We start from the raw sequence: 18516 nt of genomic DNA, 5'->3' as shown, positions 1-18516 counted from the left end.
AGAGCGTGGCCCGGACACATTCGTCTGCTAAAGTTGTATGAATATTACAAACCCACTCCTAAGGAATTAATGCAAAGGGAGTATGTTGGCTGATGATAAGTTGAGGTTTTCACAGGACTTTTTTTGACTCACCCCCCCGTCTTGACAAGAATATTTCTAAGTCAATTTTGACCTTCAAATTCAACTCCAAACCTTGCAACTAAGCCTTTACTCTTGGTTCCTGTTTTTATATTATGTCTTTTTGGCTTCTTTTATGCACACACATTTCTTTCTTTTCTTTTTCTTGCTGTCTTCTTCTCTCAGACAACAATAAATATAGCATAGTTTTTTAAATACTTTTAGAAGGTCTCAGTTGCTAACTTTGCCAGCAAGATGGGTTATATATATGAGGGCTGGGCAATTAAGACTTTCTCAGAGCATGCGATCGTCTTAAGTAGAAAATAAGTCTACGGGAATACATGTAGATAACTTGTGCAGCAGATTCCTCCTCTAGGAACAGTATGTGTTAGCTCTGTCAAACTTCACTCAACAACAAAAAGTACTTTTTAAGATTAGCACATGAGAATGTGTACTCTAATTTGCCTTTGCCTTAGCCAATATCAAATCCAGTGAAATTTTTTGGATACAAGATCAATACTGCTCTTAGTCTGATTACAAAATAAATTAAAATCTAAAAATCGGTTTCCACAGCTGAAAAGTAAGTTATGTTTCATTTTATGTGCATATCCTGTTTTACTGCTCTTGTGTTTAGCTGCATCTCCAATGATCTGCCTTTTATTTAATAAATGATAAATTCTTAAATTTACATTTTTCGGTAAAGGAGAAGCCTCATCACTGACCAGTTACATGTAAATGCTAATTTTACAGTGAACAAGTTATTGTAGTGCACGATTTCCTGTGTATATGTGGATAACATAAACAAGATGAAAGAAGGGGAAAAACAAGTACTTAAAAGATGTAATGCCTCTCTTACAAGAGATATAATGTTGTATATAAGTGTATTTACACAAACCACTTACAGTGACAAAATGTGTTCTGTGTGATGATGGCCATAATTCGCACCTTATTGTTTTAGCACTTTTCTCTACCTTCTACCACTTCATCCCTCATTCTTACTCTGGAACCCCCACTAACAATCTCCCGCACGCCCGCGGTGAGAGAAAGGAAGAAAAGAAGAAGAATAGGGTGGGCTAGGGTCATGCAAGGGTGGAAAAACAACCCTGTTTCACCTGTTTCCCTGAAATGCTTCAGAAGAGAGCAACTCAGCAGTGACCCCCTCCTGACACGCCACCTTAAACACCCATCGCTGTAGCATTTAGAGCCTCCGTAGTGAAGTTTCAAGCCCAATGGAATAGGGGCCACAGCTTGGCAGTGTGTTCAGACCATTATGATTGTGATACTCTGACCTCTGTAGCTTCACACTGAGAGTGAGAGAGAGAGAGAGAGAGAGAGAGAGAGAGAGAGAGAGAGAGAGAGAGAGAGAGAGAGAGAGAGAGAGAGAGAGGCAGCTTACAAAAGGAGGAGAAAGACCAAGAAAGATTAATAGCTGCCTTTTTACTTCCGACAGCACCAGTTTTGCCTGCAAGTGTGTGTGGATGAATGAGTGTGGAAGTGCATTCATGCTTATATTATTACATTTTTTTTTAGGATTATATAGCTGTTTGTATATGACCTAATTTGTACCTACATTTTCTTGTTTACAACCCAGGGGAGTAAATCTTATTGGTGACTGACACACATTGTATATAAACCCATTTAGTTTACATTATATTATAGCATGCTCTAGCAAAGCTACTGTATAACAATAAAAAGGGTTAATGTGTATTCACACATTCATTCATTCATATAATTTACTTTATAATGGTAAGCATGTAAACAGGACTAACCAGCATATTTTCACACTGTGTGTTCCATAGACCGTCAGCATGTCGGTTTTTCAGTGTATGTGTGCATAGATTTGGGTGCTTGTGTCCTGCATGCATGTATTGGTGAGGACACTTTCCAATCCAGATATCTAAAAGTGAGCCGTGTGTCTTTGGCAGGGCTGTGTTTACCGTGGAGCTGTACCTGCAGACGGAGCGAGTACTGATTGTCGGTGCTGAAACACAGGAAACACAGCATGACTGGATTCAAGCACTAACAAAGGTGACACACTTTGCATATAACACACACACACACACACACACACACACACACACACACACACACATACACACACACACAAACACACTTATTTCCATTGCCTCCTTTTTTAAAGTTTGTTTTTCACTAAAATTTACAAAGAAGAAACTGTGAATGTGCTGCAGAAATACAGCACATCCGTACTTTAACATTTACTCTGCTACTTGGCGACACGCACTCAGTGAGCCCCATGCTGCCTGTGCTTCTTTCAATAAGACAAGTGGTCTACTATCTCTTCCCCCACATGCTGACTTGATCTTGTAACACCCTACATAATTATGTCCCCTATTCCCTTTTTTATTTCTTCAGTCCCAAGCAAACCAGTCACAGATAATGGGAGGTCTAGCTGCGTTAGTCCAAATGTCTCTCCATCTGTACTATAGGCCTTCCACACCTCCGTATTTCAATTTGAATCACTTAACCAACGGCCAGCCAGAGCCACGCAGGAGAACGGGAAATTAACATGGAAAATAATTCAACAAGAGACCAGAAACTGAGCAAAGGTCTATCCCTACAGAAAGAGGCTGCCCCAGTTGTGTTGCACTTTGTTTTGAGGTGAGATGCCACAGTAAGAAGGTTCAAGCTGTTGAACCTGAAATGTCTTATTCCCAAACCTGTTCCATCTTTTTGTGTGACTCACAGTGCTTCATCCCGTCTAAAGTCGAGGGACTGGTGCACAAAGACGGTGAGCTGATTGGCAGACTGCACTACAAAGAAGGCCATGACCTATACCACTGGAGGGTGGGCTGGTTTCTGCTGCGAGGCTCTGCCCTGCACTTTAGCTCAGGAGAGGAGGAGGGGGAGCAAGTTATTCATCTCAAACAGCTACAGGAGCTCAGTAAGCATGCTTCTTGTTTGCATTATTTTTCCATTTCTCACTTTGTCTTGCGGTCCTTGTTAACCAGATAATATGTGAGCAGAGTTAAGTTTCATTTCTTGTAAAAGTGGTTGTTGTGACACAGCTAATATAATAGCTGCCCAAGTATCTCTATTCCCTAAAAGGTCAGCATAGTCAAGAGAGAAATATCTGTTGTTTTTTTGCTGTACTTTGTGAGCGATCCAATGATTGCGGCAGTTCCATTGAAATCAATTTATTTTGCTCTGAGACTTCACAGAGCCCTTACTGAACTGAGCATGATTGACCTCTTGCATTATTATATACATAAAAAACATATTGCAACTCTTGTTTTGGTTAATACATTTATCTCAATTCTGCTCATGTAAACTGTGGCAATATGGAACAAACAGTTTCTGGTGAAATAGCTTCAGTGGAGCTTTTAAGATGCAATAAGTTTAGTTTTAAAATCTCACAGCCTAAAATGACCAAATCTGTATATGGTTGAATAGCTTCAGTGATCAATTGCTGAGATTTCTGGCTTTTACTATAATTCACGTTCACTATTTTTGATAAACTGTGTAATTTCTAAAAACAGTCTGACTTAACGGACTGGTGTATGCCTTAATGATGTCAGTGGATGTGTAGAAGCAACCAAGCTAAGTGGCTAGTGTAGTCTCATTAAAATTATCATTTGAGGGGGATTGTAGAAGAAGTAGAAGATGCTACAGACGTGTATATGAGGACGTTCTTGTTATTATAAGGCCAGTAATGGTCAATAATGTGATGTGAGATTAAGTTTCTGTGTGATGCAAACAGAAGGAGAAAGGAATCAACGGATATTTTAAATCCATTTACATCTTGACATGGATCAAATCGCAATAACTGCAGGCGTGTTCATTTTTGTTCCCGGCTTTCTCAAACCATAGTTGTAACATCCGAGGAACCGTAAGTGCCAGAAGGGACTGTGTTTTGTCAGGGGGATGGAAGGTTCTGGAGCGTTTGAAAGGATCCCTTTAGGAATCACAGTCTGTGACATGGGATTAACTGTTATTTTCTCTGCAGTGACACCGCCACATGAAAGATGTCCCTGCGTAGCAGTGAGGGATTTAATAAATACACTTCTTTAATTAAAATCACTACATGTTTCCAACATGGAGCTCTTCAAACTACATAAGGAGTTCTTTGCAAGTGTTTTTTTTTTTTTACTTCATGCTGGCAGAATTATGATCAATTTCTGAATCCTTTCACAAAACCTACTAAAGGGTTTTTATACTGGAGATACAGTGAATGCTCCCATCTTTTGCTTTTATTTATTTCATCCTTAATTGCCTTGTCCATCATTTATTCTTTGTTTTTCTCAACCCTATGATTGGGAAACCTTTACACTTTATTTAGCTTATCATTCCAATTACTTCATTCATCTTTGGCAATTGTTTAGTTTTCATTTGTCTTGGCTATGAAGCACTTTGTAACTTTGTGTTCGAAAAATTCTATAAAAATAAATAAAATACTAAAAATCCTATCTCCAAAGAACAAAAGTGCACTACCTCAAAATGACTTCTTTGGGGCTCAGCTGTGTACTTGACAGACGATTGATCTTTTTGTGATGTCTTGTGTCAAGACGTCTGCCACACAAATAACTAGAACCAAAGTATAAATGTGGGGTAAATGACAGATACAGTTGGATAATCATTAACCTGTCACAGTGCACAAATCAGCCTTCCCACGCAGAACTTTCTGAAATGAACACTTTTCAGACAAGACAAGCACATTAACTATGAACTAACTTTAAAAAATATTTTTGCTCTGCTCAATCATCTAAAAATGAAGATAAGCATCAGCACAAAATTGCAGTCCAACATATTTAGTAGTCAGTGTGTCCACACTAAGGTTCATTTAAAGGTATAGTTAGTTTAAAGATATATAGCAGTCATAGCTAACATGTTGAGAGCTATTAGTGGTGATTTATGTTAATTTGCAAGTTAACTTCATACTGAGTAATTGCTTATACCCAGTTCTGATCAGACTTATATTTTTCTACCTGCACCTGCCGGACTCACATAGCTTGTTAACACTGATGTAAAGAATGCAGGATTTAATGGTCAAAAATGTATTCAATGTGCTTGTGTTTGTTATGTAAATGTTAACATAGTTTTAATTTGTTTGTCTACAAAAAAGAACTCCACGGGGCACCTTTGTGTTTCTACTGTATATGGCTTAAGAACATTCTCTCACCACTCAGGACAGCAACATTTAGCGTATATTATGGTGTATGCTGTACATAATGTGGGAGTTTGCATAAAGCGACTAGGCAATATTTTTAATTATAGATAGGTTTCTGCAAAGATGGGCAACAGGGCTCGTAATGTTATGAGGTTATCGTATAATACCCGTCCAATTATCCATACTTAATGCGTCCAATAGAAAAGTTTACCAGCACCCTAAATGCCCCCGATTTTTGAGGAGGGAAAAACGTGAATCTCTAATAGGACTACCAGTAAAAATTCCAGAGAGAACAAGGCTGCAAACTTAGTTCCTTTATCACACAAACATATTAAGTAATAAAAAATGTCCCACTGAGCTGTAAAATGGATAAAAGAGGATTGCCGTGCGTTTGTTCAGACAACAATGGCAAGTGTTTTGCATTTACCTGATAACACTGTTAATAAACCTCTCTCAAGTCAACATCAATATCTGAAGTTCTCTGCTTTCTTCTTGTTGTTTGGATCAGAATGAAGTACTGTGCCCTTGAAAATCTGCCAAAGAAAACAAAAGGCAAATTTTTTGTTAAGAGAGACTTTTGTGGATTAATTGTTTCTGTTGTTTCACTCAACACACAGTACAAAGGACTTGTTAGCCACAATAACACTGTTATGTTTCACCAATCTTCTCTTATTAAATTAAATTAAGTTTCCTGTCAGTGCCGATAGTCGATCAGTGTGTTTACTGAAGAAGCAGATGCAGAGGTTGCGATATTTGGTGTAGGCAATAGAAAACTAGTTTCTCTTATTTGTGATGTGATGATTGTAAACGTTAAGGTGTGGAAATGACTGTTAACTGCTACTTCCAATAATTCAAGTTTGGTCAATATGTAGGTTAACCCAAGTTCACGGAGTCCAGAGTTTTCTAGAATCAGGCAATTCTAAGCTCAAAATAGTAGTTTAACATTTTTAGAAATTTGCTTATTTGCATTCTTGCTGAGATTTGAATACAACTCTGATGTCTGTTTGGTGAGTATTAAGCTAATGCCAGCAGCCAGTTAGCTTAGCTTAAGTTACAGTGTGTAATTTTTACACTTTTTGTTTTTGTCTGGATTAAACAAACAGGATATTACGTACCTAGCAGCAACTTATCTTCGTTTCGAACAAGGACTGCAAACACTGGTAAACAGCTAGCCTGGCTATGTCCAAAAGTAAAAGCTGCAGGGCTAACTGATTCACGCTATCTTGTTTGTTTACTCTGGAAAGTGTAAAAACAACACGTTATGGCTAGAGCTAGGCTAACTGGTTGCTGGTGGTTGCTTCATATTTATCATACACAATAAGAGTAAGCCGGTCTTCTCTTTGAACTCTTGGCAAGAAAAGAATAAGAGTGTAATATTTCTCTAAATCCAATAAATAACCCTCCAAAAAGAGCATGAGACACTTGACAACTCTTTATTCGGGCAAAGAAAAATGTTCCCTTTTTGCTAGTTTCTTATTTGAGCACAACTATTGACAACTTGAGTAAGATGAAAGTGCCAGATGTTGTTTAGAGATTTGTGAGTTTGTTGGTACTTGATCTGTGTGTGTGTGTGTGTGTGTGTGTGTGTGTGTGTGTGTGTGTGTGTGTGTGTGGCCATGATCCGAGCAGCTGCCTGAACCCACAGAAGTGATTATAGCAAAGCTTTTAAGTCCCTACCCCTAGTTGTTGGGTATCCTTGCACTGTTAATTTAAAAGATTTATTGTACAGATAAAGAATGGCAGGTATTGTTTTTCTTTTTCTTTGGTGTGTTAAATATTATCCTCAGTGCAATCTTGTTTGTTTGCATTTCAAACAACTTTATATAAAGCTTGATGCCCATTGAAAGTAGTGTTCATGCCCCACTTCTCCCTTTTGTTTAAACTAGGCCTAACTTCAGAATGTCAGTGACACAACAACTATACCCCGGTTTGCCATCATAACAAGAAAAATGCTATTAACATCAATTGGATGCAATTGCCATTCCGCTACTGTACAGCACTGTTCCCTCACTTTTCTTTCCACTATATGCCTGCACATTTGAAAAGATTAGTCAGATATGTCTAGACATATTGTGCGGTGTACTATTTGCAGTGATTGACTTAAAAAATAAATGAATACGGTACTTAAGAAAACAGAGACCTTTTAGTGACAGGTAATGAATGTAATTTCAAGTTTCATGGTGAAAGCTTCTAAGCGCTCATGCTTTTTATGTAGATTGAACAACTGCAAATGTCAGACGTAAACACATTAGCATCACATATCACACATCAGAACATGTTGCTCTCTGAATGTACAGAGTTTTGGAAGCTGCATTTTCTACAACTTGTTGGCCTTTTCCCCCCAGCTGTCTCCACACATACGGAGGGTGAGGACAAGATCCAAGTCCTGCTGATGGTGGAGGGAGGAAGGTATGTCAGTCTTTGAAAAAAGAAAAAGAAAAAAAAAAGGTGTGCCAATTGGCAACATATTTGATACGACACAACAACATGATGCATTATTCAACACTGTAAGCTTGGATTTTGCCTTTGTCTTGTTAGTCCGAATGCACTTTACCTACTGTAACCATCCGCGGTAATCAAAGTCTCGCTAGACTGCCTGCTTCATTTACAGAGAAGGTGAAGCTGCACATAACATAAGCCAACAGTTTTAGTCTCCCTTTTAGAGTTATCTAATGAGACTTTGTGCTTACTCCGTTAATTGCTCTTCTTTTGTGTGTTTTTGATGAAACCTCGTGGGAAACCAGTGGCTGTTTTATATATGTGTGTTCTGCAGAAGCAATTTTGGATTCTTTTAATCTTGTTTGTTGTTTATTTAATGACTTGTAAGGGATTTTTCAAATACATGAACAACTTGAAATAACATCTTGAAATACAGTATGAAACACCGTATTGTTACTGGAAAATATATCATTGTGTACTTAAAAATGACTTATTTTTATCTTTCTTTTTATTAGAACAGTTTACATCCATGGCTTCAACAAGATGGACTTTGCACTGTGGCACTCTGCCATCACACTGGCTGCTGGCACAGATGGCAAGGCGCTCAGCGACCAACAGCTGACTAAAAATGGTGTCCCTATTACAGTCGACAGTTGCATTGCTTTTGTCACCCAATATGGTGGGTAACATACTGACAGGGAGAGAAAAGTTTAAAAAAAAACATTTCTGCATAACTATTACTATGATTTCCCTGATTCAGGACATGATTCATCCAGTATGCTGTCTTTAAGAAGAATTCCGGTCGATTCCAACACGTAACTGTTTTTTGTAAATTTGGAGTGCTGTCAGTAGAGAGGAAACAATCGGTGTTGTCTACACCATTTTATCCTCCTGCTAGCGCTAGCACCCAACAGGCTTAAATAGGGCAAGTTCTAAACTTGTTTTTAGCCTCATAACATGTTCAAAATGTCATTACAAGTGCCTTCCCCCCCCCATGTGCAGTGATTCCTTTTGAGTGAACACAGTGAATCTAACTGCTGTAGGTGTGAAAGAAATGCATGAAAGTTGTGCTTATTCAGCTGTGTTGAAAAAAACACATTTATAACTTGCCATCTTTAAGCCTGTTGGGTGCTATCTCTAGGAGGAGGATAACAGGATGTAGACAGCACCAATTGTTATTGTTGTTTCACCACTGACACCACTCCAAATGTACAAACAACAGACCTGCAGGTTAAAATTGACCGGAATTCTTGACAATTCAATGACAATTTCGTCCTTCTACTGTTTAGCATAATGTATGGACATTATCATATCCTCTCTCTTTTCACCATATATATATATATATATAATTTTTATTTTTTTAAAGTAGAAATAGTAGTCCAACTTTTCACTGTTTACTGCAGAATCCAGTGTTATTTGCAAAATAAGAACACACAACATTTATATCCCGAATATGTAAGAAAGCAACCATGATAAATGCAAAAAAGGTCCTTATGTACAGTAGTATTATTTAGTGGTATGCAATGTAATGAGGGAATGGCCTAAAAGTCATCTCTGACTGAAACTGTGAAGTGGTACAGAAGGGTAAACATACCTTGCCGCGACAATTTTATTCCATCTGCAATTTAGATTAAAATGTGCTTATGTAACATTACATCCCACAACTTAGCATCCATAAGGTTAGTTATCGCCCTATAATTGTATTTAGTTATAAAGAAATCTATGCATTGCCATTTCCTTTTTCAGGCACGACACTTTAGACACATAAGTAAAAAAGTAATGAGTTGATCGTCCATCTATTCACCCATGTTTTTGACTATGTAACCAGGTTTGTGCCAGGAGGGGGTCTACCAGAAGCAGGGGGACCCTGGTCGAGTGGCCCTGCTCCTGAAGGAGTTCACCCGCGACGCCCGTAATGTGAAGCTCAGGGAGAAGGAGCAACAGCTGGAGGATGTGACAGACACCCTGAAGAGATTCTTATCTCAAGCAGAGGATGCACTACTGACCAAAGAGCTTTATCCATACTGGGTGTCAGCTCTGGGTATGTGAGGCGTCTGGTGGGTGTGGGAGCACAAGTTTGCTGGAGTGACATAATAAAACGTAAAAATATGCCTGTTTAACTTTGGACAGAAGAGACAATGATGATTGCATAATCACGGATGAAAAAAACAAAAGTTCAAATTTGCTTCAATAATTGAAAATGTGCAGTAAGGCCATTATTTCCTTTGTGTGGTATAGTCGGGTCAGTTTTAGTTTTCTTATATTTGGCATTTTTTCAGTAGTTCTAATCTGTGTGGTTATATAGATGAGAAGGACGAGAGGCAGAGAGTAAAGAAGTACTCTACTTTCATCGAGACTTTGCCAAAGATAAACAGGTCAACCCTTGATGCTGTGCTACAACATCTCTACAGGTATACACACACAAGCTTACACATGCTTCAAACTGCAGACACATTTAAAGCTTTGTACTAGTGAGGCTATTTAAAGTTTGAGGTCACTGTGAGAATGAAGTTTATTATCCTGAAGGAGAAATGCCAAAACAATGCAGGTCAGAGTCAAAATGTTTTACTCCACTACGTGTAACAGTTACTGGTTACTTTTGAGATTAAGATTAATAAAGAAAGAAAAATAAAACTATAAGGTTATAAATTGCAACACACTGTTCAAGATTTAATCAGTGGTTGACCTGTGAATATCAGTTTCTAGTTGTAGCCATCTTTCAGGTTTCTTATTCTTTGGCAATTCCACCAAAAGGATATTTCCCTTTTAAACTTTTCAGATGGTTTCATTTAACTAACTTTTTGAGACCATAAGATGTAGATCTTTCACCCAAAAAACACAAAATTATGATAAAAAGAAAACAATTTGTGTATCAGAACCTTGATTCCTGTTCCCACTTTTAATGATCTCACAACCTCTCAGATTTATCTTGTGAAAAAGGTAGAACGAGACTCTCCACCTCAACCAGATATACCAGTAAAATTCACAGCATTACCACCAGCACAAGCAATCTAATAGTATGTCATATTTTGTAATATATTAGTCACAGGAGACATTTCACTGCAAAAGAATCTGAGTAATTATTTTACCATTGGTATATCCACGTGATGATTTGAATGAATTGTTAGATAGCTGTCGTCTTGATTGTGTTTATGATTGAACTCGTGCTTGATAGAACACGTGTAGCTCTACAGATGCCACACTGCAGCACAGACGTGACAAGTGTGGAGACTCTAAGGTCCTGCACTGTGAGTAGCTCAGAGGTTGCTATTTGTCACCTGCTGATTAGCCTGTTGTCCCTTCTGCTCTGCTAATGACCCACACTCGCCTCTCTGTTTTCTTCTGTGTGGCAAACAAGCTAGACACTTTCTAGTCAGATCTCTGATTTAGTCAGGGATACTGTGCTGCTGTGGTGTGGATATGGTGGCAAGTCCTTCAAATTACAAGCTAAAAAGGAGAAGACTGCTTGTTTTTGTCACCAAAGCAACAGCCTCCTTGGGTTGAAACTGTTAAATCAGTCCCATTTATGTACCATTTGTTGGCGTTTTGCAAGTAAGAAAATTAGTAAACACACAGTTGAGGCCAAAAATAAGCTATTAGATTTTATTTTTCTATTAGAAAAATTAGAGAATTTGATATATTTTTTGAAATATTTTCACTTTTGGGTATTGTGACCAATCAATTTTAATGTGCAGTAATTACAGAATACAGTTGTGTACAATCCACAGTGTCAGTAATACATATACCCCGCACCACAAACCTGTTTCCAACCTTGAGTTGCTATTCAATAAAAACACTGCATCTTGATGCTCACATTACCCATTGCACCCTCAGAAACTTGTAGTGGATAGTCATGGTTTAGCTGCATTATGTTAATGATGTAGATTGTTTGGAGAAGAATTAATTGGCCCTTTGCTGAATTTGGACTGAGGCCTAACATTTCACAAAATTCCCTTTGTGTTTGTGTCTGAGTGTACAGTTTGTGTGGGAAGGAGAGATTGAGAGAGTAATTGAGCTACAGATAGACTCTGTTTGTGCTGATTTGTGTGTGTGTGCGAGTGTGTGTGCGTGCAGTTACATTTTAGTTATTCTAACCACGTTTCTTTCTGTGATTCAGGATTCAGCAGTGTTCCCACCTCAACCACATGTCAAGTGAAAAACTGGCCTCTGTCTTCTCCTCCTGCTTGTTCCAGACTCAGGGACAAACCCCACAGGAAACTACTGTCATCTGTGACCTCATCAACAACTACATTACACTCTTCAATGTGAGTTGAAATGTTTTATTTATTTATTTTTTGACATACAGTATGGTAGTGTTGAGGAACTGATTGAGGGACGATGTGGAGGGTGACAAAGGGCTTAGCTGAGCGTGGTCTTCCACCTCTAAGTTAGATAACAGCAGATTTTTCTTGCACAAACACTCTACACAAATTTGTAAATATATATGTATGTGTATATATCAGACAGGTAAACAAATTGGTATCACCTGCCTACTTTATATCTTACATAGTTACCAATCATGGAAAACTAGTTGGTTAATTGATTGTCAAGCTGGAAGCCACCGTCTTTGCCAACTGTGCTCTGCACAAAACAACAGCCCACATCTCCAGGAAAAAGAGACTACATTTTTTTTTTTTAAACAGGTCACCTAAAACCAAAAACACCATCGGAATCTTGTTCAGGACATCCTTTGCTTGAAGCGAAATGAGGCCAGGGTTATGACTCTGGGTTTGTTCTTTATGTGAGGAGCCGTTTTCATAGCTGAAAAATATAACCGGATGATAAAGAAAGAAAGAAAGAAAGACATTTTTACAACACGTGGTTTGCAAAGTAGTGGCCAGTTGTTTGAAAAGTTGGGGCCGGGGACCCCCAGGTTTCCTTGAGTGGGTTCCAGGTGGTCTGCAGCAAAAAGGGTAAGGATTTATCGTTTATGTAAATCTATACACATGTAACAGACAGAATGTACGACTATAAATGTTTTCATGGGGTTAATGCACTTTCTGTGATAAAACCTCTAGAAGCAAAAAGTTCCTGACCCTTGGACAGAAGTTTATCAAATGATGGTCCGTGGATACATTTTTTTCTTCAGTTTAGGATGATTCTTTTTTGCAAAAAGGTTTGGGAAGGTCACCCAGATAGCTCAGTTGGTAGAGTGGGTGCCCATATATAGAGGCTTACTTGTCGACGCAGCAGGCCTGGGTTTGACTCCGACCTGCACCCTGTCAATCCCCCCTCTCTCTCCCATTTCATGTCTTCAGCTGTCCTATCAAAATAAAAGCTGAAAATGTCCAAAGAATTATCTAAAAAAAAGTGGTTTGGGAACCCCTGTTCTAAGTAGCTGAGTTATATTTCAGCAAGAGCATATTTCAGTTTTATTGTCAGGTGTGACCAAAAGTTCTGTTTAAGTTGCACTGCACCATTTTTAGCATTGCAGTTTAAAAAAAAGTTGGGGGTCTTGTGAAAGACCAACAAAAAAGAGGTGTGTAACCCTACATTTGATAGTGTCTTTCGTTAGACCCTCCCTGCCTGGGAAACACACCTTATGTCCCATGACAACTTCATAAGAGGTCAGACTTTACAAAGCTCCCCCAGGTCCACTGAAGACATTTTATAACTGTTTACACAGGCTGAATACATTTTAAATCATGTGTAAATTAATATTTACATGTAAAAAAGGGTTATTTTTTTCTGATTATATTTACTGACCAAAATGTCATTACTAGATAAAGTGAAAACAAGTGACAGATGGTGGGCAGATTTCTAGTTCTTTCTATAAAATGCATATTAAAATTCCAATAAAAATGTTCCTTTTCTATGATGAGCCGAACCACCAAAATTGAAGATATACATATGGTTCAACAACCTAGAAGATAAATTGAGATATTTCTGCTAAAATCCACTGTAGGAAAGGTGCAGTACATGCAGTCTAATGCTTGATTAAAGATGACTGTCTGATCAATGACAGGTTAAAGAATGCATTTATATATTACCATATTGCATATCTAAACTAAGCTTCACACAAGACTTTATTTACACTCTCTTACTTTAACCATCTGGAGAGCACAATTGTTGTTGCCAAATCTCCACAATTGGCTTGACTTTGCTGATGTGCGCATGGGCGGGGGTGTGGGATCAATGTTGCCCTTGGAGAGATGCCTGGCTTATGGGGTACGCAGCACTGAGCGACTGCTAATTCCCAACAGAACGCCTGGATCCCTCTTGTTGTGACGTTAAAGGAGGAGCATTCCCTCCAAATCGGTTCGGGACGCCATCATTCGCATGACCAATAGCCATCAAGCTCAACCAATCATGTGCCCAATTGCAGTGAATAGACACGCTGTGACATGAAACAAGTGAGACATCTCTCCAATTAAAGCGCCAGTTCTGTGCTGGATGTCATAGACGAGGCCCATTATCAGGACTAAACACACACACACACACAACTCAATGAGTTTGTGAGTTTTTTTTCTCCCCCAATCTTCTCTGTCATTCGTAGAACTCTAACAAAGCAAATTGTTCTCTGAAAATGATAATGGTGTTATAAAAAAAATTGGAATAAAAAATCGCATTCCCCACACAGAGCTTTGTGAAAGAAAACAGTATTCACTTGGTGTTGAGCTGTGTCAAACACTCACAGCCAACTTCCTTATTCAAAATTAGCTTCAGAAGTGTTAGCTGAACGACCCAATTCTACAGTTTGTGTATGATGCACTTTTACCGGTTTAGTCCAGTCTTCCATGTACAGTATTTAAGAGCCGGACTTAATCTTACCTTTGAAAATGGTTTTCTGATTTCATCAAGCAAATTATTATTTTTCTTCATTGGCTGAGTTTGAGTTGATGTGTGTGTGTGTCTTTGTGTCCAACAGGTCAATGAAGACCGGGTGCAACAGATGGAGAGAGAGAATAGTTTCATCACACGCTGGAACGACAAGAAGGACACCACAGTAAGTCGACCCAAATGAAAATCTCCAATGGCTGTTCTATTTGTGTGAGTGTGCATGTGCGTGTGTATAGATTTTCCTGCATGTGTCAGGGTCTCTCAAATCAGGGATCCATTTGAACTAGTTTCCTGTTATCCTGGCAAAATCAACGTAATGGGGGGGGGCGGTGGGCGGTAGGCGGACGAGCAGGCGGGTGAGGTAAAAGGGCTGTGTTCCTGTTAACCTTTACAGCAGGTACTTTATGCCTAGATGCCACAGCTGAGAAAAACATTTGGTTCAGATGACTGGGAAAAAATTGAATCACATGCCGCTGCTGAAATCTGAAAATAAGTTGTTTATGCCCGCTCCTTTGTGCTCCCCCCCCCCCCCCCCCCCCCCCCCCCCCCCCCCCCCCTTCTCTTCATGTTGCTCGTAGGCTTTCAGAACATGTCTTCTGCTGTGGGTCAGCAGAGTTACTCAGTGGAAAGTCAGTGCTATTACAAAGATAATTAATTAAATTGGGAAGTCATTTTGGTTATGTACATGAATTTGGGGTTTAGGGTTTTAACGTTACAAAACTATGGTAAAAAATTTAGAAAATGTACTAACTTTTTATTTAGAACAATCATTTCATTCAGCATGACAGCTGAAGTCAGCATGGGGAAAATGTCTCTGTTGAGATAATGGAAGGGATTAGCAATGGTTTAGCATTTTAGCTTTGCAAGCTTTGTGTTTGTTTTACATTGATCATCTTCTTTTATATAGTACTTACTTTGTTTTATTTACATCAGTTATGATACCATTTCTGTTGTGGCAATTTTCCACTTTGACAAAGGAGGTTTGAGACGTAAATCTTCTATTGTCACTCTTCATTTATGCTCAAAGCATGGCACACAAAACAAAGGTTAGTTTGTAGAGTGCATACCCTAGAATAGCTGCTCACCTCCTTTATACCATAGAACATAGCCACGCTAATAGGTTTTGGTTTAAAAAGAAATATCTCTTATAAATTATCAAATATTTCTTTGTTTACGGCTCGTGTCCACACTAATTTGGTGTGTCTTAGCCCCTAAAAGGAGACATTTGGAAACACTGCTGACCCCGTTTAAATTGAAAACTTCTGTGTTACATTGTAGTCCGGATGAGCAGAAACGTAGACCCTTAGAATCGATGATGCAGACACCTATGTTAGTTTGTCTTATTGGTACAATTATTCAATAACAGTTCCACCTCGTTTTTCTGTCTGAAGAAATAAATCCCAGCTAATGCTTTTTGACATTGTTGTATTTTTTGGTATTTGCAACTCCATGATTTTCAGATTAATGTTGGACAATCAGCTTTCTGTTTACACTGCAGGTTCATGCCCAGTTTATGCAAATGGTCAATGCGTGAAATGCATTGTCAGAAGTGTTACAATGGACAGAGATCCGATTCAAAACCTTTTTAAACATTAACACTTAGAAGTGTGGATGTAGCCTTAGCGAGCTCCCACCCATGTCTTGTTTTTTTTGGTCAATCTCCTTTTAGCCAAGGTAGTTTCTTATCATTTTGGCCTTTTCTGGTTAATACCAAACCAAACTCTTAGCTGGTACTTCTAGGAATACTTCTCAGGAGATGAGGCTGCTTCCCTTGGTTGCAACTGTCTCGTCTCTTTACATCACTGCTGACAACCTGTTGATACCTTCTAACAGAGCAGACTCTCTCAGGAACCCTCTTTTACGTTACTGTGGGGAACAGTCAGGCAAGGTTGCTCGACAGGTTTGTTCTGGCAAATGTTCACAGTACAGAATCTGAATCATCAAACACAGTAGAAATAATACACAATTACACATACAGAGGATATATGTATCTATTCAAACATAATTCTGCGTAATTGTTTAATTTTTCCTTACAATTTAAATCACTGGCTTCATGTAGATGCCACTGGCTTTACAGTGTCTACAGGGTTGTGGAACTCAAGCTCCGGAGTCAACCCAGTCAACGTGACGATCGATTCCAAAGTTGAAGTGATTATTAGTCAGTAACTTGAACTTATAACTTGAATTGTCCATTTAATTCATAATTCATTCATCCAGTCCATGCAGAGGCTCTTTCTAGTAACTCTCATCCTGAAGAAATCAGAACAGAATACATAAAGGCTGCACTTACAGTATGGTGGTAATATATGCATGCAGTTTATTGATAGTGCTATGTGGCTCAGGTTTACATAAGCTATCATGTAAAAAATCAACATCATTGGGTTTTTATTCAGTAGACTATTGGAACTATGCAAAGTGTAGCTATTTCGGCCTGGGCTGTTAGCGATAGAGCAAAAACACATTTTCTTTTCCACATTCATTATATTTTCAATAACAGCCAATCATGAAAATGTTGGATAGTAGTGAAAACATGTCTCAAACCATCAACATTTATTCTGTAGAGTCTCTTGGAGATAAATGACTTGACAAAATCAGAAATGTCAAAATAGAGCCACTTCCTTCACTGTGCAGAATTAAGCAAATTGATGTCTGGATTGGCAATTTTACAACAAGGCAAAGAGTCTACGACTGTTCTAGCTGCTCAGGGAGGCTACTTAGGCACAGCAGTACTTTTAGCTAAATTGCCAAATTGGGAGGAAAGTACTGTACAGTTAGGATTTAAGGAACAGAATGGGGCTAAACTAATGGCTCTTGGGTCTGCACTTGAATACCAAAACAACGCACACTTTTGACACTTGCAAGAAGCCTGTCTCTGAGGGCTCGGGCCCTGCAGGTGAAGGTTCTGACCTTATCCATTTCTTTTTAAAGGCAGAGAATGACAAGGAGGCCTGCACACTGCAAGTGGAAAGTATGGCTAGACTGAGGGAGTAAATCAGTGATATAATGAGGTGCAAGGCAATGTCATGCCTTGTAAGTTGGAAGTGGCACTTTAAAATCAATACTTGCATTTACAGCCAGGGCTATTGCAGTGAGAGTATGACTTTTGTAGAGATTAGAAATGCCTTCATTTCAAATAGAACATTACTGAATTTCTTACACGTTGCTGAGATGACTCCCCATCAGCTGTAAAGCCATTTAACACTTCTTTTTGTTGCACTTTGCTTTCTTCTCCAGAAAATTGTCAACATCTTTATTTCCTGTCTGTCTTTTTCACTTGAAAAATGCTGGGTGAAATGTGCCTGGTCTTCCTTACATTGCAAAACAATGAAGGAAAAGAAAGAAAAGTCTACTTAGCAGTCCATAATGGCTCCATAACTCTTTTGCTCCACTGGTTTGAAAGACTGTAATTTCTGTGTCATTTTAAGGCCAAGAAGGTTGAAGTGTAAGTTAGTCAATAACTTGAACTTGTAATTTGAAATGTCTATTATATTCATCCAGTCCATGCAGAGCCTCTTTCTAGTAACTCTCAACCTAATCAGCCTAATTGATGGCCTGTTGGGGCTTGCCACTTCCTTCATACAATAGTTCTCAAGCCAATAATGGACCTTTCTTCACCAGCACATACAAATGACAATGGGAAAGTAATTGTAATTTCCAGGTAGCCAAGGGAAATGAACCTTTTTTGCACTTACTTAGTTCATTTTTTTTAGAGATAGATTTTCTTTAAGCTAGATTTTTACTCCCCGTTAACTTCTCTGGTCTTTCACACCCAACAACTATGTTTAATTGGATGCAGAAAGGATTATAGCTCAAACACATGGAGAAAGGTGCAATGATTTGTACTGATAAGAGCAATATTGCTGGTAGTTTAACCTCCAGATTATCAGGCAAAAAGACAACTTACAGCAAAAGTTTTTATTTTATTTTAACATAGGTGACATTAAGTTAAAGAAATAAATATTTCTCTTTCATCTTCTATTGATCTGTGAGAGAAAAATTCCATGCACTGTAGGAGGATTATCTTGTTTTATATTGTTCACTTGTTTTTATGTTTT

General features: G+C 38.5%; 1 protein-coding gene across 1 annotated transcript in view; it reads left to right on the top strand.

The window, feature by feature from the left end:
- zmp:0000000660 (arf-GAP with Rho-GAP domain, ANK repeat and PH domain-containing protein 2) overlaps positions 1-18516 on the top strand; it is a 113075-nt gene that overhangs the window by 80218 nt on the left and 14341 nt on the right. Inside the window, exons 17-24 of the mRNA XM_034856682.1 lie at positions 2043-2145; positions 2824-3019; positions 7588-7651; positions 8197-8360; positions 9510-9722; positions 9987-10092; positions 11799-11946; positions 14550-14627. Of these exons, the coding sequence (XP_034712573.1) occupies positions 2043-2145; positions 2824-3019; positions 7588-7651; positions 8197-8360; positions 9510-9722; positions 9987-10092; positions 11799-11946; positions 14550-14627 (1072 nt within the window). The remainder of the gene's footprint in view (positions 1-2042; positions 2146-2823; positions 3020-7587; positions 7652-8196; positions 8361-9509; positions 9723-9986; positions 10093-11798; positions 11947-14549; positions 14628-18516) is intronic.

Source organism: Etheostoma cragini, chromosome 19 (assembly GCF_013103735.1).
Source record: "Etheostoma cragini isolate CJK2018 chromosome 19, CSU_Ecrag_1.0, whole genome shotgun sequence".
NCBI lineage: Eukaryota > Metazoa > Chordata > Actinopteri > Perciformes > Percidae > Etheostoma > Etheostoma cragini.
The sequence above is the reverse complement of the archived record's forward strand: the minus strand, read 5'-3'. Positions and strand labels throughout refer to the sequence as shown.